The following is a 27,181-nucleotide window of genomic DNA, read 5'->3' on the forward strand; positions in this document are numbered from 1 at the left end:
TACCTAGATCATGCTGCATTTTAAAAAAATAGCCACAAACCCCAAATCACTACCAAAATGCCACAATAAAAACCCTGTTTATGTAGACTTTTCAATAATTTGCTATAAACTTTAAAGTTATAAATATCTGGTGGCAGCATGTTTGACACAAATGAAAAGGCCAAGAAAAAGGCTGTAAAAAGTTATGTGTGAATCGAGCCTTAAAGGGGTATTCTAGTCATATATTTTTAAGGCTCTGTTTACATATCATTTGTGAACTACATTTGGCAACTGCACCAGGAAAGGTTGTATGTAGGAGATGGCAGTAATGGTAGTAATCTTCCCTGAGTCTCTCTCTCTATCTCTAGGTACAGTTTGCAATCTTCCTAAAAAATCACAGGTGTGCAATTCCATTCTCGTTAACACTTTTACAATGCAGAATTTAGATCCGGATAGCCAGTCCATCTCAGAAATGTGGTGGACACTGGAGGCAATTATCCCCGTCCAAAAGCAGTAACGTCTATAGCCATAAACACCTTACTGTCTCAGTCAAAGCAAAGCCTTTACCTGGTTCTCAACCATCTGTAAATGTCTGTTCTCGTTCTCTCAGAAGTAGTCTCTCAGTTCTGTTGCTCTTTTGGCAGCTTTCAATATCGGGGATGAATGTTCCCTGGACTAGGACTAGTTATGAGGAGCTTATTCATGCACATCCTTCTTTGAGGCCTGCTCAGCAAAGAATCTCTAGCCCATCTCCCGGCAACCTAACCAGGACTGCCAGTAAGATCTCCTTCTTATACCACACTTTTGGGATTCACAGTGCACAAATAGATGTATCTCAGTAAATATTTTAAAGTGATGAACCTTATGGAGAGGTGGCTATGAGTCCACAGTCACTTTGTAGTGAAATAGAAGATATGCAAGCAGCCAAATACACCAACTTAATATTATTCTTTTTTTTTTCAGCTGGAAAGAAATTACTGTTACTTTTCACGGGTGACAGCAGTGGCATTGTGGTTAAATGGAAAAGAAATGATTTATCTCCCTTTACATACAGGTATATTCAACATTTAAAGGTTTCAGTCATATACATACAGCACTTCTATTTGGTCTGGGGTATACTGGGATATTTTGTTAATATTAGGTCTTGATCTTGTAGAATACACTCAGTCTTGTCACAAAAAGTTTACCTATTTGGTTTCACTGTTGAATGAGATAACACTGGGCCCACCAGGATAGCACACCTCAACTGTCCTGTACATATCCACCTTTAATTTCATCATGTACTGTATAATGACTTAATAATGTTACTGACTCACACTTATATAATCTACACAGCTGAGTCACGTTATTATGACCACCAGATAATATCCAGAATAAACACTGTGTGCAGCACAGACAGGAGCTAGACAGGCTGGATGTGACTGAATAAGGTCCTGTAGGTTGTCACACGTATCTGAAGCCACGTTGACTGCAGTGCATCCCACAGCTGCTGGAGAGTGCATGTGGGAGGATCAACAGAGTGAATACAGCGATTGAGTTGGTCTCACAGACGCTCAATTGGGTTGAAGTCTGGGGAATTAGGGGGCCAAGGAAGTACTTGGAAGACTTGGCCATGCTCTTCTAATCAATGTTGGACATTATTTGCCATCTGAAACATCACACTGTCTTGCTGGAAGATCCCTTCGGCACCAGGGAAGACAGTCAGCATGTATAGATTCCCCAGACCATAAAACTGACACCACCAGCTTGTGTTCTGTCACCAATGGTTGCAAGGTGTTTGTTCTCTGATATTTCTCTTATGTTTCTTTCATCGGAGAAGGCAATCCTTTGCCAATCACTGATGGTCCAATTATGATACTGACATAAAAATTTAAGCCTTTTCTGCCAATGCAACTTTATTGGCAGAGGTGTAGTTTCAACGAGCAGACACTCTAGGGGTGATGTGCGTGAGCGTACTAGTGATAAGGTGCCGAGTATAGTTGTACTCATATTTAAATTTTCCCTTGGGGCCGGCGTGCAGTGGATGGGAAGACAGCACAAAATCCTCCGGGGCACTCTCTTCTGCAGGGAACACCAGCCAGACATTGGTTGAGGTGCCCTTGATGGTGGTGGTGTTTAGGGTGCTTGGGGTAGCTGGGCCCCTGGTTTAGTGACGCCAGCACCGTAAGTTGCAATGAGGAGATGAAGTGGAATTATTAGAGAGGCAGTAGTTGAACCAAACGGGAACTTTACTTGGCAGTTGTAATCTTGCAGTGAATAGCATTTGGTAGCAGCACTTTGTATTGCATGAAATTGGCAAAGATGATAAAGCTGCAAATTCTCATTAGTAGGCTCTGTGAGGCGCTGTATGTAGGTTCCAGCTCAACTTACTGATGCAGTAGTGGTGAAGATACTCGACTTGGTTCCTGGTCTTGCTCAGGCTTTTTAACCTTGCAATAATATGAATATTAAACATAACTTTGTACTTAGTTGTCAGGTGGTGTTCAGGCTTCTTCTGGTCATTTGCTGCTGTGGAGTCCTTAAGCTGGGAATGCTCTAACCTCCACAAGTTCAAGTAGATTAACTCCTGGGGCAAAGCCAAGGAGGACAAAGACAGAGTTTGTCTCCTAGACTCCTCTCCTGCCTCCTTCTAACTTCTCTCTCCCCACACTCTCTAACTCTAACTTCCTGTGGCTGGCCTATTTTAAATGATGTAATAGAGACCTCTAGTGTTGGCAAAGTGTAGTGCGTTTGAACAGCCTGAAATAGGAATTTAGCAGCATATGATAAAGGCAAATACAGTAATGAGTGCAAAATGGCATGAAATGGAAATAGCATTTTGTAAAGGCCCATACACACAAGTGGGACCAGGGGCGTAGCTATAGAGAGTGCAGAGGTAGCAGTCGCTACTGGGCCCAGGAGCCTGAGGGGGCCCAAAGACCCTTGTGCCATATAAGAGGACACTGGAATTATAGAAAGTACATGCTGGTGAAGTTACACCTCTGGCTAAAGGAAAGGGGTTAGGTCAAGAATTTGGATTGGGGCGGCGTTTCACTTTTTGCCTCAGGTGGCATGAAGGCTATGTGTTTCCCTGTCCCTTGCCACAAAGTACTGGGGGAAGGGGGGGCCTAAGCTGTACTCTTGCACCAGGGCCCATGAGCCTTTAGCTACGCCCCTGAGTGGGACACTACATAGTGACTATCTGTCTGCTTGGGGCACCACATAAATGGCACCTCTCACATCAATGGCACGTGGTGCTTCACAGTTTCCACGACGCTTATTTGCAATGGTGTCATTTGTCACAATACAGTTTCACTACAGCAGCATGCGAACAGTTCACAAAATGCACAGTTTACGAAGCACTGCCACTCTTGGCCTGAAAGCCAATAATCACCCCTTTTCGTAACTATGACAAATCACCCCTTTTACCTATTACAGCAACGAGGGATATGTGTGCAGCCAGCTTATCACATGCCTTATATACTCCCCAAGTTAGCTCACAACACGTGACTTCCCTCATGAGCTAGTGCTGCCAATGTAAAAAGTGGTCATAATAACATTTGACTTGACTATGCATAAGTCATACTGTATCAGGTTATTTGTGAACTAACCCACATTTGTGTGCTTCCTGTAGCAAAGAGTCATACAACATGGAAGACACCAGGCCAGAAAGGAGAGGACTGCGAAGTCTTCTGCAGAAACAAGTAACAGAGCAAAACAAGAGGCCTCAATCCAGGATTCAACGCCCAGGAACAGCAGGAATATTGAGAAAGGGCATAATATTAAATAATCAGAGACCACCTACCCCCCGGACAAAGTTCTGTGGATACACAAAGTAAGAGACAAATGTCTGCTTATTATGCCTTAGATGGAAAAAGTTGTGGCATACTGTATGTTTGATGCAGTTGAATTGAGTGAGCAACTGTTTAAAGGCAGTACAGTAGGGAGATAGGTCCACTCTTCAAAATGGCTACTTCCAAAATCTATGCAGTGCTACCCAAACCTTTTTTTTTTTTTTATAACCCAAAACTGCTTCTCACAAATTTCTTTTTACTAGAGATGAGTGAACCAGTTCATAACGAACCAAGTTCATTCCGAACTTTTGAAAATGTTGGCCGGCAGAAGAACCCAAACCTTTTCAGTTTAGTTTTGGACAAATCCAGTAAAACTATGCATGTTGCCACTTTACAGCACGTTTGTGGGAAAAAGCACTAGGGACGAAAAGGAAAGGGGCTCACATGGCCCTGAGCGGAAGTGGGGGGGGGGGGAGAGCTTGCCCTCAAACGCAGCTAGTTGCAAGGACATTTCTTTCTTTTTTCCCCATTTTAACAGAATTTTTTATTTTTTTGGGGGGGGGGCTGAAATAAGAGCAAAACTGTACAACATGTGTTTTACCATCCAGACGATAGATGTAGCATTTAAAATCTCAGGGAAATCACCTGAAATACTCTGTGTCAGGCAGTGGCGTTGCTAGGGCTGGTGTCACCCGGTGCGGTAGAAAATGGTGTCACCCCCCCTGGGTGACACCTGACAGTGTAGGCTATATGTATATAACAAACATATTTCATATGAAAACTTACAATTACTTGGCTTGGCCCTTGGGGATCTCGGACGCCACTTCCACACTTTGGCCGGGGGCTCGGCGGAGCTGATGATGTGTTTTATCCTAATGAGAAAGATTTCATAATAAGTATTTGGAGAAGGGGCAGAGGGATAGCCGAGCAGGGAGAGGCTGGTGCTGCTACTAGGGGCTCATACCATGGGGGAGTAATAAAGCCCACCATAATGCCTTCCCCCAGTAGAAATAATTCTCCTTATAATGTGTCAGTGCAAAAAATACCCCCCTGTAATGTCCCCAGTTGAGCTAATGTCCCCATAGTGCCTCCATAATGTGCCAGTATAAAATACCCCTATATAGTGACCCCAGTAAATGCCCCCATAGTGCTCCTCTCCCCCCTAGTGCCCCCATAATGTACCAGTATAAAATGCCCGATATATAGTGCGCCAGTAGATGCCCTCAGTGTCCCCCATAATTTGTAAGCATAAAATACCCCTTCTCAGTGCCCCGTAGTAGTCCTCTCCCCCCTTCCCCATAGTACCCAACACAATGTGTCCCAGTATAAAATGCCCCTATACAGAGCCCCCATATAAAATAACTCTTCTTTGTGGCCTCAGTAGATGCCCCTATAGTGCCACCAATAATGTGCCAGTAAGAAGTGCCCCCATAGATGTCCCCCCTATCATGTGCCAGTAGCCATAGGGCCCCTCTATCATGTGCCAGTAGCCATAGGGCCCCCTATCATGTGCCAGTAGCCATAGGCCCACCTATCATGTGCCAGTAGCCATAGGCGGCCCCCCCTATCATGTGCCACTAGCCATAGGGCCTCTCCTATAATGTGCCACTAGCCATCAGTATTGTACAGAAAAAAAAAAAAAAGGAAAAAAACACTTACCTCCTTGGCAGCGATGCGATGCAGGCCTCTTCTGGCCTGTGTCCCGCGCTGTGTAAGGCTCAGGGCTTAGGCGGCGCGATGACGTCATCGCGCCGCCTGCGCCGGCCTCTGATAGCAGGGTTCCTGACTAAAAAAAATACCTAGTAGCCATTGGCTCCTGAACTGAAAAATTTAGGAGCCAAATTACATTTTTAGTCGCCAAATCAAAACCGAATGAAAATGTTGGTATCGTGACAACGCTACGCCGATCAGATCGGCGTAGGGTTGTTTCAATACCAAAATTTTTATTCGCTTTCATCACCATAAAAAAGTATTGCGATACTCAATACCAAGCAAAAAAGCCACGTGCATTTCGCATTTTATGAAACGTTCGGCCCATAATAGAACAGTCCTATCCTATTTTTTGGGGTGACAAGGTGACTAAAAAATGGCGAATGCTCACCGCATAGGAGATATTTTTTAATAATTTAATAGTTTGGACTTTTCGGACGCAGCGCTATGTAATATGTTTATTGTATATATTTTTTATATGTAAAATTGGGAAAGGGGGGATTTAAACTTAATATTTTAGAGTACTTTCACACTAGCGTTTTTCTTTTTCGGCATAGAGTTCCGTCCTAGGGGCTCAATACCGGAAAAGAACTGATCAGGCATATCCCCATGCATTCTGAATGGAGTAATCCGTCCAGGATGCATCAGGATGTCTTCAGTTCAGTCATTTTGACTGATCAGGCAAAAGATAAAACCGCAGCATGCTGCGGTTTTATCTCCGGCGAAAAAAAATGAAGACTTGCCTGAATGCCGGATCCGGCATTTTTTCCCATAGGAACGTATTAGTGCCAGATCCGGCATTCAAAATACCGGAATGCAGGATCCGTCCTTTCGGTCTGCGCATGCCGGTAAAAATGTGTAAAAAGATACAAGACGGATCCGTCTGTCTGCATGACAAGCGGAGACATGGATTCATTCTTGCAATGCATTTGTGAGACGGATCCGCATCCGGATGCATCTCATAAATGCTTTCAGTCACATCAAGATCGGCGGATCTGGCACGCAGTTCTGACAATGGAACTGCTTGCCGCATCACACTACCGCAAGTGTGAAAGTAGCCTTAGTGTTTGTGTTTTATTTTCACTTACTATTAGCCCCCTTAGGGGCTGGAACCCTTGTTCTATTCACCCTTAGCCCCCTTTCACATGGGTGAGATTTCTGCGCGGGTGCAATGCGTGAGGTGAACGCATTGCACCCGCACTGAATCCGGACCCATTCACTTCTATGGGGCTGTGCAGATGAGCGGTGATTTTCACGCATCACTTGTGCGCTGCGTGAAAATCGCAACATGCTTTATGTTGTGCGTTTTCATGCAACGCAGGCCCCATAGAAGTTAATGGGGCTGCGTGAAAATCGCATTGTATCCGCAAGCAAGTGCGGATGCGGTGCGATTTTCACGCTTGGTTGCTAAGATGAAAGTCTATTCACTGTGTTATTTTCCCTTATAACATGGTTCTTAATACAGAATACATAGTAGAAGGTCAATATAATAAACATTGAGACCGCCCCCCCAGTATAATAAACATTGAGTGCGCCCCCCCCAGTATAATAAACATTGAGAGCGCCCCCCCAGTATAATAAACATTGAGAGCGCCCCCCCAGTATAATAAACATTGAGTGCGCCCCCCCAGTATAATAAACATTGAGTGCGCCCCCCCAGTATATCAAACATTGAGAGCGCCCCCCCCAGTATAATAAACATTGAGAGCGCCCCCCAGTATAATAAACATTGAGAGCACCCCCCCAGTATAATAAACATTGAGAGCACCCCCCCAGTATAATAAACATTGAGAGCGCCCCCCCAGTATAATAAACATTGAGTGCGCCCCCCCAGTATAATAAACATTGAGAGCGCCCCCCAGTATAATAAACATTGAGAGCGCCCCCCCAGTATAATAAACATTGAGTGCGCCCCCCCAGTATAATAAACATTGAGAGCGCCCCCCCAGTATAATAAACATTGAGAGCGCCCCCCCCAGTATAATAAACATTGAGAGCGCCCCCCTCCAGTATATCAAACATTGAGAGCGCCCCCCCCAGTATAATATACATTGAGAGCGCCCCCCCCAGTATATCAATCATTGAGAGCGCCCCCCCCAGTATAATATACATTGAGAGGGCCCCCCCCAGTATAATAAACATTGAGTGCGGCCACCCCCCCCCCAGTATAATATACATTGAGAGCGCCCCCCCAGTATATCAAACATTGAGAGCGCCCCCCCCAGTATATCAAACATTGAGAGCGCCCCCCCAGTATAATATACATTGAGAGCGCCCCCCCCAGTATAATAAACATTGAGTGCGGCCACCCCCCCAGTATAATATACATTGAGAGCGCCCCCCCCAGTATAATAAACATTGAGTGCGGCCACCCCCCCAGTATAATATACATTGAGTGCGGCCCCCTCCCAGTATAATAAACATTAGTGGCGCAGTGGGAAGTGCCAATGAGGGTTAAAAAAATTAATAAAAATTAACTCACCTCCTCCAATTGATCGCGCAGCTGCCGGTCTCCTGTTCTATCTTCAGGACCTGTGAAAGGACCTGTGGTGACATCACTGTGGTCATCACATGGCACATCATATGATCCATCACCATGGTAATGGACCATGTGATTAGCTCAGTGATGTCACCACAGGTCCTGAAGATAGAATAGGAGACCGGCAGCTACACGATCAACTGGAGGAGGTGAGTTCATTTTTTATTTATTTTTTTAACCCTCATTGGCACTTCCCACTGCGCCACCAATGTTTATTATACTGGGGGGGGGGGGGGTGCACAAAATGTTAATTATACTGGGGGGGGGTGCACAAAATGTTTATTATACTGGGGGGGGGGGCGCACTCAATGTTAATACAAATACAGGAGGCGGGTGCCGGAATGAAATAGCCGGCACCCGACCTCTATGATAGGGGGCTGCGATCAGTGGCAGTTAACCCCTCAGGTGCCGCTCCCTGTCATAGAGGTCGGGTGCCGGCTATTTGATTCCGGCACCCGCCTCCTGTATTTGTATTACAGGTCAGTTTTCTTCATTGGTGGCGCAGTGGCCACAGACCCTCCCCTCCTCCTCCCATCCCTCCCCTCCTCCTCCCATCCCTCTTCTCATTGGCGGAGGCAGCGGCAGCAGCAGCACACAGGGGGAGGGAGAGAGCCCCCCCTCCCTGCCTCTATGGAAGCGCCGGCCCTGCCTAGGCCTCTTTCACACTTGCGTTGTCCGGATCCGGCGTGTACTCCACTTGCCGGAATTACACGCCGGATCCGGAAAAACGCAAGTGAACTGAAAGCATTTGAAGACGGATCCGTCTTCAAAATGCTTTCAGTGTTACTATGGCACCCAGGACGCTATTAAAGTCCTGGGTGCCATAGTAGTAGTGGGGAGCGGGGGAGCAGCATACTTACCATCCGTGCGGCTCCCGGGGCGCTCCAGAATGACGTCAGAGCGCCCCATGCGCATGGATCATGTGATCCATGCGATCACGTCATCCATGCGCCTGGGGCGCCCTGACGTCACTCTGGAGCGCCCCGGGAGCCGCACGGATGGTAAGTATGCCGCTCCCCGCTCCCCACTACAGTTTACCATGGCTGCCAGGACTTTAGCGTCCCGGCAGCCATGGTAACCATTGAGAAAAAGCTAAACGTCGCATCCGGCAATGCGCCGAAACGACGTTTAGCTTAAGGCCGGATCCGGATCAATGCCTTTCAATGGGCATTCATTCCGGATCCGGCCTTGCGGCAAGTGTTCCGGATTTTTGGCCGGAGCAAAAAGCGCAGCATGCTGCGCTATTTGGTGCGGCCAAAAAACGTTCCGTTCCAGAACTGAAGACATCCTGGTGCATCCTGAAGGACGGACTGTCCATTCAGAATGCATTAGGAAAATCCTGATCAGTATTCTTCCGGCATAGAGCCCCGACGACGGAACTCTATGCCTGAAGACTATAACGCAGGTGTGAAAGGGCCCTAAAGTTAGTTAGTTAAGGAGAACTCCGGCGGCCGGCGGGTGACACCCCATCAGACCCGCACCCCCCGCACCCCCCTCGCAACGCCACTGGTGTCAGGACATCTCCACATAGTTAAAGGGGTTTTCCCATCTCAGACAATGAGGGCATATCAGACAATGTGGGCATATCGCTAGAGTGCGGGTTCCAATCAAATTTATTTTTGGAAAGAAATCACTTACCAAAAACTGCCAAACCGTATATTTTCATTATACACTTTATTAGCAACATCTTTAACCCCTTAAGGACCCAGACATTTTTCACCTTCAGGACCAGGCCATTTTTAGCAAATCTGACATGTGTCACTTTATGTTGTAACAACTTTAAAACTCTTTTACTTATCCAGGCCATTCTGAGATTGTTTTCTCATCGCATATTGTACTTCATGACAGTGGTAAAATTCAGGGGAGAAAAAAATATTTTTCATTTATAAAAAATAAATAAAAATTTAACAATAATTTGGAAAAAATTGCAAATTTCCAAATGTTAATTTCTCTTCTTTCATAATAGATAGTAATAACTCCAAAAATAGTTATTACTTTACATTCCCCATATGTCGACTTTATGTTTGGATCATTTTGTGAATGACATTTTTTATTTTTATTTTTGGGGGGGGGGGGGCATTAGAAGGCTTAGAAGTTTAGAAGCAAATCTAGATTTTTTTCTGAAAATTTCCAAAACCCATTTTTTAAGGAGCAGAATTTTCATTTTAATAATTTTTTTTTCCACTAACAAAGCAAGGGTTAACAGCCAAACAAAACTCAATATTTATTGCCCTGATTCTGTCGTTTACAGAAACATCCCATATGTGGTCGGAAACTGCTGTACACGGCATTGCGCAGAAGGAAAGGAACGCCATATGGTTTTTGGAAGGCAGATTTCACTGGGATAATTTTAAGCTGCCATGTCACATTTGAAGACCACCTGATGCACCCCTAGAGTAAACTCCCAAAAAATTACCCCATTTTGGAAGCTACGGGATAAGGAGGAAGTTTTGTTGGTACTATTTTAGGGTACATATTATTTTTGCTTGCTCTATATTACACTTTTTACAATGTTCATCTGACAGGTTAGATCATGTGGTATTTTTATAGGGCAGGTTGTTACGGACACGAAAATACCAAATAAAAATTATTTTTTAGTGTCTCCATATTCTGAAATTTTATGTATATATTTTTTTTTGAGTGACTGCCTTGTGTAGGAGCTAATTTTTTTGCCATGAGATGACTGTTTGGCACTATTTTGGGGTGTGTATGACTTTCTGATTGCTTGCTATTACACTTTTTATGATATAAGGTGACAAAAAATTGCTTTTGTGACACCGTTTTTAGTTTATTTTTTCATGGTGTTGACCTCAGGGGTTAGGTCATGTGGTATTTTTTATAGAGCAGGTTGTTACGGACGTGGAGATACCTAATGTCAACTCTTTTTTTTTTTTTACATTTAACACAATATAAGAATTTTTTTAACAAAAAAATCATGTTTTAGTGTCTCCAGAGCCATATTTTTATTTTATTTTTTGGGCGATTGTCTTAGGTAGGGGCTCATTTTTTGAGGGATGAGGTGACGGTTAGAATGGTACTAATTTACCTTGACCTGAGGGGTTAGGTCATGTGATATTTTTATAGAGCTGATCGATACTGATGCGGCAATACCTAATCTGTCTATTTTTCTTTTTATCTATTTTTTTCAATTTTTTTTTACTTTATTTTGGGAAAAGTGCATTTTTTTTACTTGGAACATTACATTTTTGGTAAAACTTTATTTTTTAACTTCTTTTTTCACTTTATTTTTTGTCCCACTATGGGACTTCAACATTTAAGGGTCTTATCCCTGTTTCAATACTGCACAATACATTTGTAAGACGCTACTAGTTTCCTAGGAGACCCAGTCCTGGGGCTGGATCTCCTGGGCTTCCGTAGCTGGCAGTCCAGGCATCGGGGCTGCCATAGCAACCATCGGGTCCCCGTCACCGCAGCACTGGGACCCGATGGGGATATACAACCTGCCGCAAACCCCCTGTATGCCGCAGTTAGCATAACCATTAATCTGTTAATCTGCCGGCATCTGTGTTTTCACTGATGCTGGCAGATACAGCAGGGGTCCGGCTGTCAGTATCAGCCGGTCCCCTGCTGCTGATCGTGGCAGCGCATGTGGGGCATCGCATTAACCCTAGGACGAGAATGCTCGTCCTAGTGCCTGAAGTAGCGGCCAGTTAGGACGAGCATTCTCGTCCAAGGTCCTTAATGTGTTAAATATTAAAGACAAATGCAGGGAAAATGGCGACATCACTGGAGGAAGACACAACAACAGCAATTCATAATAATCAAGGACAACAGCCAAAGTAAAGTGTCAGTGCTATAACAGTGTTAAAGGGGTTGTCCGGGTTCAGAGCTGAACCTGGACATCCCTCCATTTTCACCCCGGCAGCCCCCCTGACATGAGCATCGGAGCAGTTCATGCTCCGATGCTCTCCTTTGCCCTCCGCTAAATTGCACAGGGGAGTCAGTAAAACGGCTAGGGCAGAGCTAAAGCCCACCCCTCAGAGCCAGTGACGTCACCGAACACACTGCCGGGCGGAAGTTACCGCCCGGCAGTGTGTTATTGAAAGCAAAAGAGCCCTTGCCCTGCTCTATTTAGCGCAGGGCAAGGGAGCGCATCGGATCATGAGATGCTCCGATGCTAGCCTCAGGGGGGCTGTCTGGGTGAAAATAAGGGTATGTCCGGGTTTAGCTCTGAACCCGGACAACCCCTTTAAATGCCAAAATCAATTACCCTTATTGTGTCTCCTACAGTCAGTAGCAGTGTCTTCAGTTTGTTTGTGGAAATGGAAGGTATTGCACCTCCCTATCTTAAAGTTCCAGAAACCATATTTGCAAACCATTCCATACTTTAAGTGACTGTATACATTTAGGGCCAAAAATGGAAATGCTACAGAAGGTTTCAAACGAAAGAGCCAGAGCCAGAATGTTGGTAGTAGCAGCATCGGCTATCTGACCAGAAGTAGTAGCAATAGTAGGATACAGCTGTTCCTCGCTTCAGAAAGGTGCAACACTATGGTTAATGAAAAAGAGAATGATATTGTGGATTGGATGGCTCAGTCCTCCTCTCAGTCACAGCAGGATGACATGGAAGTGACTTCGGAGTATGAAATTGTGCCGTGGAGCAAGGGGTTACACTGTTGCTCCTGCGACTCCTTCTTGCAGCTCTAGAGAAGGCTTTCAGCTAAGTCCTCTCAGTCTTCATTGCCCTTTCTTAGTGGGGTACCTTCCTTTTTGCTAAGAAGTGGCAAGAAAACCCCACCATGCCCTATGGCGGACAGTCAAGAGAGTCTCCCTAATAACGAGAGAGAGCAGTCACCATTTGGGCTGCCCTGAGGAGCAGGTTCAGGAGGAAGCTGAAGAACACATGCATAGCTGTGTTGGTGATGTTCATAATAGTGGCACCCTTAGCCATGACATTGATGTGGGGGGCAGTGACAGTGGCAGTCAGTGCAAATTCAGAGCAGAGGAGGGGGACCACTGAGCCCACCATGATAACTCACAGTTGGATAAAAGCAGCACGGAGGGTGAGGACTCAGATGATGATTGTGTGCTGGACTGGCCCTGGAAGCTGGATTGGGGGTGCTGAGGAGAAGGCAACATCAGCGGAGGAGGGTGGTAGTGGTAGCAAAGAGCAGAGGCGATGTACTTCCCAAAGAACAGTCAGAGCCATATCTGCTTTGGATCTGGTGATGCCGCTGACACTGTGGGTGGGTTAGACCCAAAATGTGCAAGAGCTAAGCCGAGCTTGGGTGCCCTAGCTCCATGTGAGCAACTGTCGTATTGTGTTTTTTCTCCACAAGGGGGGCACACAAAAACCACAGCCAAGTGCAGGATTAAAATAAGCTGTGGCCATTCAAACACAATCATAGGTACCAGAGGTCGATTGCAGCACATGAGGGAGCATCACTGAATTATTTGGGAAAATACAACAGGCCAGCAATCCCAATAAGTCTGGCCTACTTTTCCTGATCCTCTTTGTGGAAGCCAACCCACATCCCCAATCAATACAGTATCTTTGTTATTATCCTCGGCATCGTCATCTTCTTTTCCTGCTAAGACTCATGTTTGTCTTCCGCTCCATCGTGAGACATCCATAATAAAACGTTTGGCCATGAAAAAACTTTTCTTCACCAGCAATTAGCTTGTCTACAAGCTGAACCCCCACCTTGCCACATTGCTGGTGGTGCATTCGCTGCCATGCCATTATAGAAGTGCCATCTAATCTTTCACAGCCCACTGGGTCAATGTTTTTTGTGGCAGCGGAGAGGCAGGTATTCTGACCCTGTCAAGTCATAAGTTTTGGATGCTTGGTCTTACTACAAGCCAAAGTTTTTTTGGTTTGTTTTTTATCCTATAAGGGCTTATGCACACAAAAATGCATGGACCGCAAAACACGGATGCCACTCGTGTGCGTTCTGCATTTGAGGAACGGAACGGGTGGCCCATTATAGAAATGCAAAACGGACAAGAAAAGGACATGATCTATAATTTTTTCGGGGCCACTGAACGAATTGAGGAGAATGGGTCTGCATCCAAGCCGCAAAAAATGCAGCTCGGTTGCATAACCAAACAACGTTAGTGTGAATGCACCCTAACAATGTGTGTGTTTAAACACCATCTGCCCCGATAAGTGACAATTTATGTAAGCTTTGGAACATGAAAGTTTTTCCACTTGCCGCACCAGGTTGAGGCAAGTCTGTTAGCCTAGAGCTCCTGCCTCAACACCCAGCTTCAGCCCTACCTAAACTCTGGCCTGTCTCTGGCACATACCCTGTTCCCTGACCCCATGGATTTCTATGCAGACAAACTGGAACAGTGGCCCGAACTGGCACAGTATACTCTTTCTTCTTTTTTGGCTTTCCCTCTGTGGTAGCCCTCAATAGCTGCCATTTTCTGTCGTCTTCCTCCAGTTGTCTCTGATTATGATATGGAGCAGGGGGCTTAGAAGGTGAGATGTGGCCCACAGCAGTTGAATTCAGGAAGGCAAGTAAGCTCGCTAGCTGGGTAAATGAGTACTTGATTCTCACAGCATTAAAGGGAACCTGTCACTGGGATTTGGGGTATAGAGCTGAGGACATGGGTTGCTAGATCGCCACTAGCACATCCACAATACCCAGTCCCCATAGCTCTCTGTGCCTTTATTGTGTAAAAAAACTGATTTGATACATATGCAAATTAACATAAAAGAGTCATATTTTACTTGTGTGACCAGAGAAGAGTCATATTTTCAAGCTATGACTCATCTCAAGTTAATTTGCATATGTATAAAAATCATTTTATTTACACAAGAAAAGCACACAGAGCTATGGGGACTGGGTATTGCGGATGTGCTAGCGGCCATCTAGCAACCCATGTCCTCAGCTCTATACACAAAATCCAGGTGACAGGTTCCCTTTAATTACCGCCAAGAGCTCCTTATGTACCCGGCCAGTGGAAGAGAGGCGGACTTGGGCGGCCCCCTGTGCATTGGCCCACTGGGAAATTTCCTTGTAGGGTTTAGCTACTGGTTGTCTCTCTTTTTTGTGTAATAAACATCTTTCCTTTGTTTCATGTTAATTCATATATCTCTTTTTCTTGCTTGTTGCAGTTTTCCCCTGATAAATGTGTTGTGCCCATTCTTTGCTGTTCTGCCTGCTGTGTGTTAAATTGGTGGAATACTAATGTACAGATTCCAGTGACTGGGTGACAAAAGAAAGTTATTTGTGTCCTCCATAACTGCACCTTCTGGTTGCTCTAACACGTGACTTATCGTTCAGAACTGGAGAATAAAATATTCAAGAGCACCAGACATTTTTCTTGTTAGAGCAGAGACTTTCAAAGTAATAGTATGCATTCTATACTAACCGTCTATATTTCTTAGGTCATTGTTTACTGATGAAATTGATCTACTAGTCATGGCTACAGAAAGTGGGGACATTCACCTATGGGAGTTTGATGATTCTGTCACAGGTCCAGTTCATGAAGACACTTTTTCTCTGGATGATGAACAGCATCTTAAGGTAAAACTCTATGATTACTAACTGTAAATTCTGATTAAAACTAAAAAAACAGGTTCAATTTAGCACCCCCTTTCAAATTTTACTTCCTTGAGGTCTCATCATATGGTAACCCTGGTGTAGCCTGGTGTTCTCCTTGCCTTTTACTTAAAGAGGACCTTTCACTAGAATAAAAAATCTAAACTAACTATACAGACATGGAGAGCGGTGCCCAGGGATCTACCTGCACTTACTGTTATACCTGGGCGCCGCTCCGTTCTCCCGGTATAGCCTCCGGTATCTTCATAGTTAGGCTCCACCCAGGGGAACCTGCCTCAGGCTATGAGCTGGGCGCTGCGATTGGCCAGCGCTACAGCATGGGAGAATGAGACGCCGGCAGGTTCCCCTGGGTGGAGCCTAACTATGACGATACCGGAGCCTATACCGGGAGAACGGAGCGGCACCCAGGTATAACAATAAGTGCAGGTAGATCCCTGGGCACCGCTCTCCATGTCTGTATAGTTAGTTTAGATGTTTTATTCTAGTGAAAGGTCCTATTTAAAGAACATAAGAGCCTACACTTGGTGAGCGCTGTCATATTTGGACCTTGTTCAGTATAAATACGTAACTAAGATATTAGTATCTCAAAACCCCATATAAATCAGATATACTGTAAGTGAGATTTTGTAGGAAAAGGAAAATAGAAAATTAAAAACTTTGTCCAGTGGTTGAAAAAATAAGCCACAAATGTTATAAAAATAACAAAAAACACTGCTCACTTCTTCAATCCTAAGCCTATCTAGCACTAGATGATATGGCTGCTGCAGCAAATGGTGATCTCAGCGATCATGTGCTGTACTTACTGTCATGACAGAGAAATGATACTAGTGATAGAGCAGGTGACCCATAAGGCTATTCCACATTCATTATAGCGAATTGTAATATTCTTATAAAATGAAGAGGCCAATCTAATATAGGCACTCAGTTGGTTCTGAGTTTTGACAATGAGTTGAACAAGTAAATAATATCTAACAAACGTATTACCATATGAAACATCCCAAACATCTATTATCTTTTTCTAGTTAATACAGTAAAATGCATCCTATGTCATTTAAAGGGAGTCTGTCACCTCCATATGACCATATACAGTGCTTACATTGTCCTATCGCACACCTCTACATGATTGTAATGGTACCTTTGTCTTTACACTTGCAGAAGCTGGAAAAACGAACTTTGATTGATATGCAAATGAGCACTCGCAAGTGCCAAGGGGCGGCATTCACTGTGTTGGTGCCCAGGCTGCTCTGCCTTTTTTCATTGTTCCCCCACCCCAGCCTCTGCATATGCCCGCCCTCCTATTCCCTTGCGTCATCCTTCGGTCCGGTCGAGATCCCACGCCTGCGCACTGCCTCCGGGCCAGGGCATGCGCACTGCGATGCCCATTGTTGGCACGGCATCACTTTAATTACTGTGCATGCTCCGGCGAATGGCGCAAAACCAGCGGCAATGTGGCGTTTGCCGGCACATGCGCAGTAGTTAAAGTGATGCAGTGCCCACAATGGGCATCGCAATGCCTATGCTCCGGCCCGGCGAGGCAGTGCACAGTCGCGGGAGCTCGGCCGGACCGAAGGATGACGCAAGGGAATAGGAGGGCCAGCATATGCAGAGGCCGGGGAGGGGGAACAATGAAAAAAAGCAGAGCAGCCTGGACACCAACACTTGCGTGTGCTCTTGCGTGTGCTCATTTGCATATCAATCAAAGTTCGTTTTTCCAGCTTCTGCAAGTGTAAAGAAAAAAGCAAAGGTACCATTAAATTCATGTATAGGTGTGCGATAGGAAAATGTAAGCGCTGTATATGGCCATATGGAGGTGACAGACTCCCTTTAACCCCTTAAGGACCAGGCTCATTTTCACCTTAAGGACCAGGCCATTTTTTGCAAATCTGACCAGTGTCACTTTAAGTGCTCATAACTTTAAAACGCTTCGACTTACCCAGGCCGTTCTGAGATTGTTTTTTCGTCACATATTGTACTTCATGACACTGCTAAAATTGGGTCAAAAAAGTTAATTTTTTTGCATAAAAAAATACATTTTTTACCAAAAATTTTGAAAAATTAGCAAATTTCAAAGTTTCAGTTTCTCTACTTCTGTAATACATAGTAATACCCCCACAAATTGTGATGACTTTACATTCCCCATATGTCTACTTCATGTTTGTAGCATTTTGGGAATGATATTTTATTTTTTGGGGATGTTACAAGGCTTAGAAGTTTAGAAGCAAATTTTGAAATTTTTGAGAAATCTTCAAAATCCCACTTTTTATGGACCAGTTCAGGTTTGCAGTCATATTGTGAGGCTTAGATAATAGAAACCTCCCAAAAATGACCCCATTCTAGAAACTACACCCCTCAAGGTATTCAAAACTGTTTTTTCAAACTTTATTAACCCTTTAGGTCTTCCACAAGAGTTGATGGCAGATGGAGAAACAATTTTGAAATTTCTATTTTTTGGAAAATTTTCCAATATAATCAATTTTTTCCAGGAGTAAAACAAGGGTTAACTGCCAAACAACACTCAAAATGGGTTGCCCTGATTCTGTAGTTTGCAGAAACACCCCATATGTGGTCGTAAACTACTGTTTGGCCGAACGGTAGCACATAGAAGGAGGGGAACACCATATGGGTTTTGGAAGGCAGATTTTGCAGGACTGGTTTTGTTTATACCATGTCCCATTTGAAGCCCCCTGTTGCACCCCTAGAATAGAAATTTCAAAAAAGTGACTCCATCTAAGAAAGTACACCCCTCAAGGTATTCAAAACTGGGTTTACAAACTTTGTTAACCCTTTAGGTGTTCCACAAGAGTTAATGGCAGATGGAGAAACAATTTTGAAATTTCTATTTTTTGGAAAATTTTCCAATATAATCAATTTTTTCCAGGAGTAAAACAAGGGTTAACTGCCAAACAACACTCAAAATGGGTTGCCCTGATTCTGTAGTTTGCAAAAACACCCCATATGTGGTCGTAAACTACTGTTTGGCCGAACGGTAGCACATAGAAGGAGGGGAACACCATATGGGTTTTGGAAGGCAGATTTTGCAGGACTGGTTTTGTTTATACCATGTCCCATTTGAAGCCCCCTGTTGCACCCCATGAATAGAAATTTCAAAAAAGTGACTCCATCTAAGAAAGTACACCCCTCAAGGTATTCAAAACTGGGTTTACAAACTTTGTTAACCCTTTAGGTGTTCCACAAGAGTTAACGGCAGATGGAGAAACAATTTTGAAATTTCTATTTTTTGGAAAATCTTCCAATATAATCAATTTTTTCCAGGAGTAAAACAAGGGTTAACTGCCAAACAACACTCAAAATGGGTTGCCCTGATTCTGTAGTTTGCAAAAACACCCCATATGTGGTCGTAAACTACTGTTTGGCCGAACGGTAGCACATAGAAGGAGGGGAACACCATATGGGTTTTGGAAGGCAGATTTTGCAGGACTGGTTTTGTTTATACCATGTCCCATTTGAAGCCCCCTGTTGCACCCCTAGAATAGAAATTTCAAAAAAGTGACTCCATCTAAGAAAGTACACCCCTCAAGGTATTCAAAACTGGGTTTACAAACTTTGTTAACCCTTTAGGTGTTCCACAAGAGTTAATGGCAGATGGAGAAACAATTTAGAAATTTCTATTTTTTGGAAAATTTTCCAATATAATCAGTTTTTTCCAGGAGTAAAACAAGGGTTAACTGCCAAACAAAACTCAAAATGGGTTGCCCTGATTCTGTAGTTTGCAAAAACACCCCAAATGTGGTCGTAAACTACTGTTTGGCTAAACGGCAGGACATAGAAGAAGGGGAACGCCATACGGTTTTTGGAAGGCAGATTTTGCTGGACTGGTTTATTTACACCATGTACCCTTTCAAGCCCCCTGATGCACCCCTAGAGTAGAAACTCCATAAAAGTGACCCCATCTAGGAAACTACGGGATAAGGTGGTTGTTGTTTTGGGACAATTTTTGGGGTAAATTAGATTTTTGGTTGCTCTATATTACTCTTTTTTGAGGCAATGTAACAAAAAAATGTAATTCTAAAATTGTTTCTACATTCGCTATTTAGTTTTGTGGAACACCTAAAGGGTTAACATAGTTTGTAAAGTAATTTTTGAATACCTTGAGGGGTGTAGTTTCTTAGATGGGGTCACTTTTTTGGAGTTTCTAGTCTAGGCTACATCAGGGGGGGCTTCTAATGGGACATGGTGTAAAAAAAAAAAACTGTCCATCAAAATCTGCCTTCCAGAAACCGTATGGAGTTCCCTTCGTTCTATGCCCTGCCGTGCGGCTATATAGCCATTTACGACCACATATGGGGTGTTTCTGCAAACTACAGAATTGGGGCAATAAATGTTTAGTTTTGTTTGGCTGTAACCCTTGCTTTATTACCGGCAAAATGGATTTAAATTTAAATTTTGCCCAAAAATAGGTGTTTTGGCACCGTTTTTATTTTATATTTTTAACACCGTTCATCCGAGGCATTTGGTAAAAAGTTATTTTTATAGCGACGACTTTTACGCACGCGACGATGCCCAATATGTATGGCTCTCAGACTTTGGAGACACTAAGCAGGCATCCTAAAACTGCGGCCCTCCAGATGTTGTAAAACTACAATTCCCACCATGCCCTGATGATGGCTGTAGGTTGTCTGGGCATGCTGGGAGTTATAGTTTTACAACATCTGGAGGGCCGCAGTTTGAGGATGCCTGCACTAAAACTAATATTTTTTGGGGAAAGAAAAATTGTTTTCGTGTCTCCAAAGTCTGAGAGCCATAGTGTTTTATGTTCTCTAGTGAACTGTTGGGGATTATAAAAATTTAGTACTCCATGGAAGTGTGATACTCCCTGAAGCAATCGATAATGCAGAGGCCCGGATGATCGGGGCACGTGTCACATTGAGTTGTGGTGTCCTTCCGTATCCCCCTCTTGTGACACACTCTGCACTTTTTTGGGGTTCGTCCCTTCTTTCCAGTATGGGGGACCACACCTGGAAAGTGTTGGCCAGGGACGATCCGGGCGCCTCCAGTTCCCGAGGTACTCCGGCCTGCTCTTTCCCGGTCCGAAAAGATCAGGTCTTTGAGGACTGCCTCATAGAATTGGAGGAATGTCCCTGTGCTGCCAGCGCTTCGGGATAGTACAAAAGAGTTGTACATGGCAACCTGCACCATGTAGACCGCAACTTTTTTGTACCATGCCCGGGTTTTGCGCATGGCGTTATATGGCGTGAGGACTTGATCAGAGAGATCAACTCCTCCCATATACCGATTGTAGTCGACGATACAATCGGGCTTGAGGACCGTTGCCGCGGTACCTCGCACAGGGACTGGGGTGGTGCTGTTACCGTGGATTGTGGACAGCATAAGGACATCCCTCTTGTCCTTATACCTGACCAGCAACAGGTTTCCACTGGTAAGTGCACGGGTCTCACCCCTGGGGATAGGTACCTGGAGGGGGTAGGCAGGGAGGCCGCGTTGATTTTTCCGCACGGTCCCACAAGCGAACGTGGATCTGGCGGCAAGGGACCTGAACAAGGGAATGCTGGTATAAAAGTTGTCCACGTACAAGTGGTAACCCTTATCCAGCAGTGGGTACATAAGGTCCCACACGAGTTTCCCGGTAACACCCAGAGTGGGGGGACATTCTGGTGGTTGAATCCGGGAATCTCGCCCCTCGTACACACGAAATTTGTAAGTGTACCCTGAGGTACTCTCACAAATTTTGTATAGCTTCACGCCATACCTCGCCCGCTTTGTGGGAATGTATTGGCGGAAACTGAGTCTCCCCTTGAACGCAACGAGAGACTCATCAACCGCGACCTCCCTTCCAGGTACGTAGGCCTGCTGAAATGTGGCCCCAAAGTGATCGATGACCGGCCGTATCTTGTACAGCCGGTCATAGGCAGGATCACCTCGGGGTGGACATGCTGCATTATCGGAATAATGCAGACATTTCCGGATGGCCTCAAACCGGTGACGTATCATGACCATACTGTACAGTGGGGTCTGGTACAGGACGTCCCCACTCCAGTATTGCCTGACACTGGGTTTTTGGACTAGACCCATATGCAGCACGAGGCCCCAAAATGTCCTCATCTCGGCTGCACTGACCGGCGTCCAGCCACCGGGTCTAGCCAAAACTGAGCCTGGGTTTTGAGCGACGAACTGTTGGGCGTACAGATTCGTCTGCTCCACCATCAAATTCACCAGTGGGTTACTGAAAAAAAAACTAAAAAAGTCTATTTCAGTAAACCCCACTGTGGGAATCTGGATTCCAGGATTGCCAGCGAAATCCGGAATCTCAGGCTCAAAGTCCACTGGGGGACACCAGCTAAGTTCATCGGCAGGGGGCTCCGGTGAACTTATTTGGTGGGCCGGGAAACCAGTACGAACCCCAGGGCGGCTCGTACTAGGGTGGGCCACAGGATCCGGGGGGGGCAAGTGGCAGGGGGGTCTGGGGTCTGAAAGTTGAAAAAAAAAAGTTTGGAATAAATGTCCTTTTTTTTTTTTTTTTTTTCTAACTTTTCCCTTCTATCCCTGCCTAAAGGTGCCTCTCCCTCACTGACCCTAACCTACCAGGGTGGCGATGGGTGCAGGAGGGTGATGGATGCCGATTTAGGGGGACACAGGAGCTGGTGCTGGACGATGCTGCACGGTCAGGGTGCTGGACAGGAAGAGGAGGGGAGAGAGGAGCGCAGGAAGTTTGAATCTCGCGCCTCTCTCCCCTGCACCAATCAGCACCCTGGACAGCGGCGTTCAGCACCAGGGCCAGCTCCGCCTCTGCAAATCCTCGGACTGCGATTGGTGGTGTAAAATTACGCCACCGATCGCAGTCTTTTTCCGGTTCATCGGGTCACAGGACACCCGAATGGACCGGAAACGCAGAAAACCGCAGGTCTGAATTGACCTGCGGTTTTCTGCGATCGCCGATACGGGGGGGTCCAATGACCCCCCCCTGCGTTGTTACGGGATGCCGGCTGAATGATTTCAGCCGAAATCCCGTTTCGATTAACCCCCGCGGCGCCGGAATTCAGATTTTAAGTCAGGACGTACCGGTACGTCCTCGGTCCTTAAGGACTCGGGAAATAGGGCGTACCGGTACGTCCTCGGTCCTTAAGGGGTTAAAGGGACACTGACAGGCCGAATAAGCATAATTAGCTGTATATACAGGGGCGTAGCTATAGGGGGTGCAGAGGTAGCAGTCGCTACCGGGCCCAGGAGCCTGAGGGGGCCCAAAGACCCTTGTGCCACATAAGACACTGCCATTATAGAACGTGCATACTGGTCAATTTACACTTCTGGCTGGAGGGAAGGGGTTAGGTTAAGAATTTGGCATGAGGGGTGCCCTTTCAATGTTTGCCTCAGGCAACAGGAAGGCTACGTGCTCCCCTGCCCCTTGCCAACAAGCACTGAGGGACGGGTGCCCAAGCTGAACTCTTGCACCAGGGCCCATGAGCTTTTAGCTACGCCCCTGTGTATATATGTATGCACAGGTCTTCTATTGTGTAATAAAAACATATAAGTCTAACCCCTGTCCACCTTATGAATACTGTAAAATGATGTTTTATAACCTGTTAGAATTGCTCGTCTTTCTGCCCAAGGGGCGGCGTTTCTGCTTCACTTCTGCCCAGGCAGCCTCCCCCAACCGCCGTTCTGAAGCACCGCCCAGCTCATTAATATTCACTGCGCTGGGCGGCTTCTGCTGTTCCCGACATTACAAGATCCAGCGCATGCCCAATACAAATCAGTGAGGGTGCCGGGCGCATGCGCAGAAGATGAAATGGAGTCTGATGCCCATAGATTTGTATTGGGCATGCAACGAATCTTGTAATGTCGGGAACAGCAGAAGCCACCCAGCGAAGTGAATATTGATGAGCTGGGCGGCGCTTCAGAACGGCGGTTGGGGGGAGGCTGCCTGGGCAGATATGAAGATACCGGAGGCTATACCGGGAGAACGGAGCGGCGTCCAGGTATAACAGTAAGTGCCGGGAGATCCCTGGGCGCCGCACTACATGTCTGTATAGTTAGTTTAGATGTTTTATTCTAGTGAAAGGTCCTCTTTAAAGAACATAAGAGCCTACACTTGGTGAGCGCTGTCATAATTTGGACCTTGTTCAGTATAAATACGTAACTAAGATATTAGTATCTCAAAACCCCATATAAATCAGATATACTGTAAGTGAGATATTGTAGTAAAAGGAAAATAGAAAATTAAAAACTTTGTCCAGTGGTTGAAAAAATAAGCCACAAATGTTATAAAAATAACGAAAAACACTGCTCACTTCTTCAATCCTAAGCCTATCTAGCACTAGATGATATGGCTGCTGCAGCAAATGGTGATCTCAGCGATCATGTGCTGTACTTACTGTCATGACAGAGAAATGATACTAGTGATAGAGCAGGTGACCCATAAGGCTATTCCACATTCATTATAGCGAATTATAATATTGTCATAAAATGAAGAGGCCAATCTAATATAGGCACTCAGATGGTTCTGAGTTTTGACAATGAGTTGAACAAGTAAATAATATCTAACAAGCGTATTACCATATGAAACATCCCAAACATCTATTATCTTTTTCTAGTTAATTGTAATGCAAGGCACCAACAAACAGACCAGTGATGAAAGCAAAAAGGTGTTTATTCACCAGAAACATAAACGTCCAGGACACTTGCTGGTAACAAGGAATAATAACAAAAAACCAGGCAAGGAGATTCCAGGAATAGTCCCAACCAGTGCTGAATGATGCTGTGCACTTGGCAGTCGAGTCACTCCAGATCTTGGGTCCGCTGTAAAGGACAAAGTTCCTGGCAGTCTTCAGTCACTAGGAGTTGTGACCTATACCTGGTTGAGGGAAAATAACAGTGGGCACTGATCACCCTGAGAGACCTCCTTTTAAAAGCCTGCTGACCAATCCCAGGGTGCCAAGTGTCCACTACCATAGGTGAACAAATTGCCCTGCACCTGAGTACAAGGCCTAAGGCAATCACAAGTTGATTAACCCATGGCTGGCTCCCTAATCCACTTTGCTCTTGTGAGTCAGTATAATATGCGCCACTGGTCGACGAAGTGCATAAGAAGCGCGTACTCGCGACCGTGTATCCCTTTGCGAACCTGCCCTCGTGCGTACGCACGGACGTATGATTGACTCAGCGCGAGTATGCGAGCGCGTGGACCCAGATGCGGAAACGGAAGTCGCAGGAGACACCGGAGACAACCCTGGCCGCGGCGTCTTGTCACTCGCCTGGCCACTCTGTCCCCGGGACTCCGACGGTCCTCCCCTCCGATGTCCACGCGAACGCATCTCCGCAATGGCTCGCAAAGGGGTCAGCGCTGGTGCATCAGAGACACGCATAACCTGTCCCGCAACTCCACGAGGACCCCTCTTGGTTCCCGAGGAGGCGGCTCTGAAGACTCCAAGCAAGCCTTCCCCGGATTATCCCGGTGAAAGGCTGCCACCAACTCATCCGCATGCACCTGGCGAGCAGGTATCCAACATCTCTCCTCTGGACCAAAACCCTTCCAGTCCACCAAGTATTGAAGAGACCTTTGGACAAAACGAGAGTCCAAAATTCTGTTCACTTCGAACTCCGGTACCCCTTGGACCTCCAGCGGGGATGGGGTCTGAATGAAGGGAGCGGAGTCGGCTGCCGATTTGAGAAGTGAAACATGAAAGGTGTTCACTCCTCGGATCGATGGTGGAAGAGCAACCTTGTACGTAACTCGGTTGAGCTTTTGTGTCACTGGGTATGGGCCAATGAATCGAGGACCCAACTTGGAAGATGGCTGACGCAGCGGAATGTTCCAGGTGGAGACCCACACCTGATCTCCCACCTTAAACTTTTGCTCTACGGTGCGATGACGATCAGCAAATTTCTTCTGTTGCGCCACCGCACTGCGGAGATTCCGCTGGGCCGACGACCAAATGGGACGTCTATCCTTGAACCACTGATCCACCACCGGTGAGTCAGTGGAGGGTCCGGCCAAAGAAGAGAGTCTTGGATCCCTGCCCCCCACGCACCTGAACGGAGACATCTTAGTGGAAGCATGCTCAGAGTTATTATAAGCCACCTCCGCAAAGGGTAGATACGCTGCCCATTCCTCCTGGCAGTCTGACACGAAGCACCGGAGATATTGCTCCAGGGTCTGGTTAGTCCTTTCTGTCTGACCGTTGGTCTCTGGGTGAAAACCAGAAGAAAAAGACAAATTAATACCCAATCGGGAGCAGAAAGAACGCCAGAAGCGGGAGATGAATTGCACTCCTCTGTCTGAAATAATGTCATCCGGCGCTCCGTGTAATCGAAAGACATGATTCAAGAACAGATCTGCCAATTCTCTGGCCGAGGGCAATCCAGGGAGTGGGATAAAATGGGCCATTTTACTAAAACGGTCCACCACTACCCAGATTACCGTACTTCCAGAGGACCTTGGCAAATCTGTGATGAAATCCATGGAAATGTGAGTCCATGGAGCCTGGGGAATAGGCAGTGGGAGTAAAGTCCCAGAAGGGCAGACCAGGACGGTTTACATCTGGCGCAAACAGTACATGCCTGGATATAGGCCTTAACATCCACGGACATGTTGGGCCACCACACGTGACGTTTAACAAGGGCAAGTGTTTTTTTAACACCCAAATGCCCGGCAGACTTTGAGTCATGAAGCTGTCGGATGACCTCCAATCGAAGGTTAATGGGTACGAACCATCGACCCTCGGGTTTGTCAGGTGGACTCTCTGCCTGTGAGGGCTCAAGAAGAGAGGACAAGTCCTCCATTACTTCTGCAGCCCCCAGGGCAGCAAGAAAACATTTAGTTGGGAGAATGGTTTCTGGCTCAGAGTCCAGGACGGAAGCAGCCTCAGGGAAGCAGCGGGACAGGGCATCTGCCTTCACGTTTTTGGAACCTGGTTTATAAGTGAGGCGGAAATTGAAGCGGGTGAAAAACAATGCCCACCTGGCTTGTCGGGAGTTGAGTCTTTTGGCACTCTCTAGATACTCCAAATTTTTGTGGTCAGTGTAAACCGTGATGGGATGTTCTGCACCCTCTAGCCAATGTCTCCACTCTTGAAAAGCCAATCTTACTCCCAGAAGCTCTCTATTGCCGATATCATAATTACACTCGGCTGGAGAGAGCTTCCGAGAGAAGAATGCACAGGGATGTAACCTCTCGGGGTCCCCAGAATACTGTGTGAGAGAACTGCCCCTACACCGACCTCTGAGGCATCGACCTCGAGAACAAAAGGTCTGGAGGTGTCTGGATGAGTAAGAATTGGTGCCGTGCAAAAGGCCTGTTTCAGCGTCTCAAAGGCTCTGACTGCCTCTCTCGTCCACTTAGAAGGATTAGCTCCCTTCTTAGTGAGGTTGGTGAGAGGTACTACTATCGCAGAAAAATTCTTAATAAACTTGCGGTAGAAGTTGGCAAAGCCTAAGAAACGCTGCAACCCCTTAAGATCCTTAGGTTGAGGCCAATCCAAGACAGCAGAAAGTTTGGATGGGTCCATAGCCAATCCCTTTTCTGAGATAATGTACCCCAGGAAAGGCAACTCCTTCACCTCAAACAGACACTTCTCAAGTTTGGCATAGAGGCGGTTCTCCCTCAGCTTCTGGAAAACCTGACACACGTGTCTCCGATGAGAGACCAGATCCGAGGAGTAGATTAGTAT

General features: G+C 45.9%; 1 protein-coding gene across 1 annotated transcript in view; it reads left to right on the top strand.

Annotated features, from left to right (window-relative positions):
• LOC122928207 overlaps positions 1 to 27,181 on the top strand; it is a 157,605-nt gene that overhangs the window by 113,375 nt on the left and 17,049 nt on the right. The window contains exons 9-11 of the mRNA XM_044280806.1: positions 943 to 1,033; positions 3,593 to 3,793; positions 15,362 to 15,500. Coding sequence (XP_044136741.1) covers positions 943 to 1,033; positions 3,593 to 3,793; positions 15,362 to 15,500 — 431 coding nt within the window. The remainder of the gene's footprint in view (positions 1 to 942; positions 1,034 to 3,592; positions 3,794 to 15,361; positions 15,501 to 27,181) is intronic.

Source organism: Bufo gargarizans, chromosome 2, assembly GCF_014858855.1.
Source record: "Bufo gargarizans isolate SCDJY-AF-19 chromosome 2, ASM1485885v1, whole genome shotgun sequence".
Taxonomy (NCBI): Eukaryota; Metazoa; Chordata; class Amphibia; order Anura; family Bufonidae; genus Bufo; species Bufo gargarizans.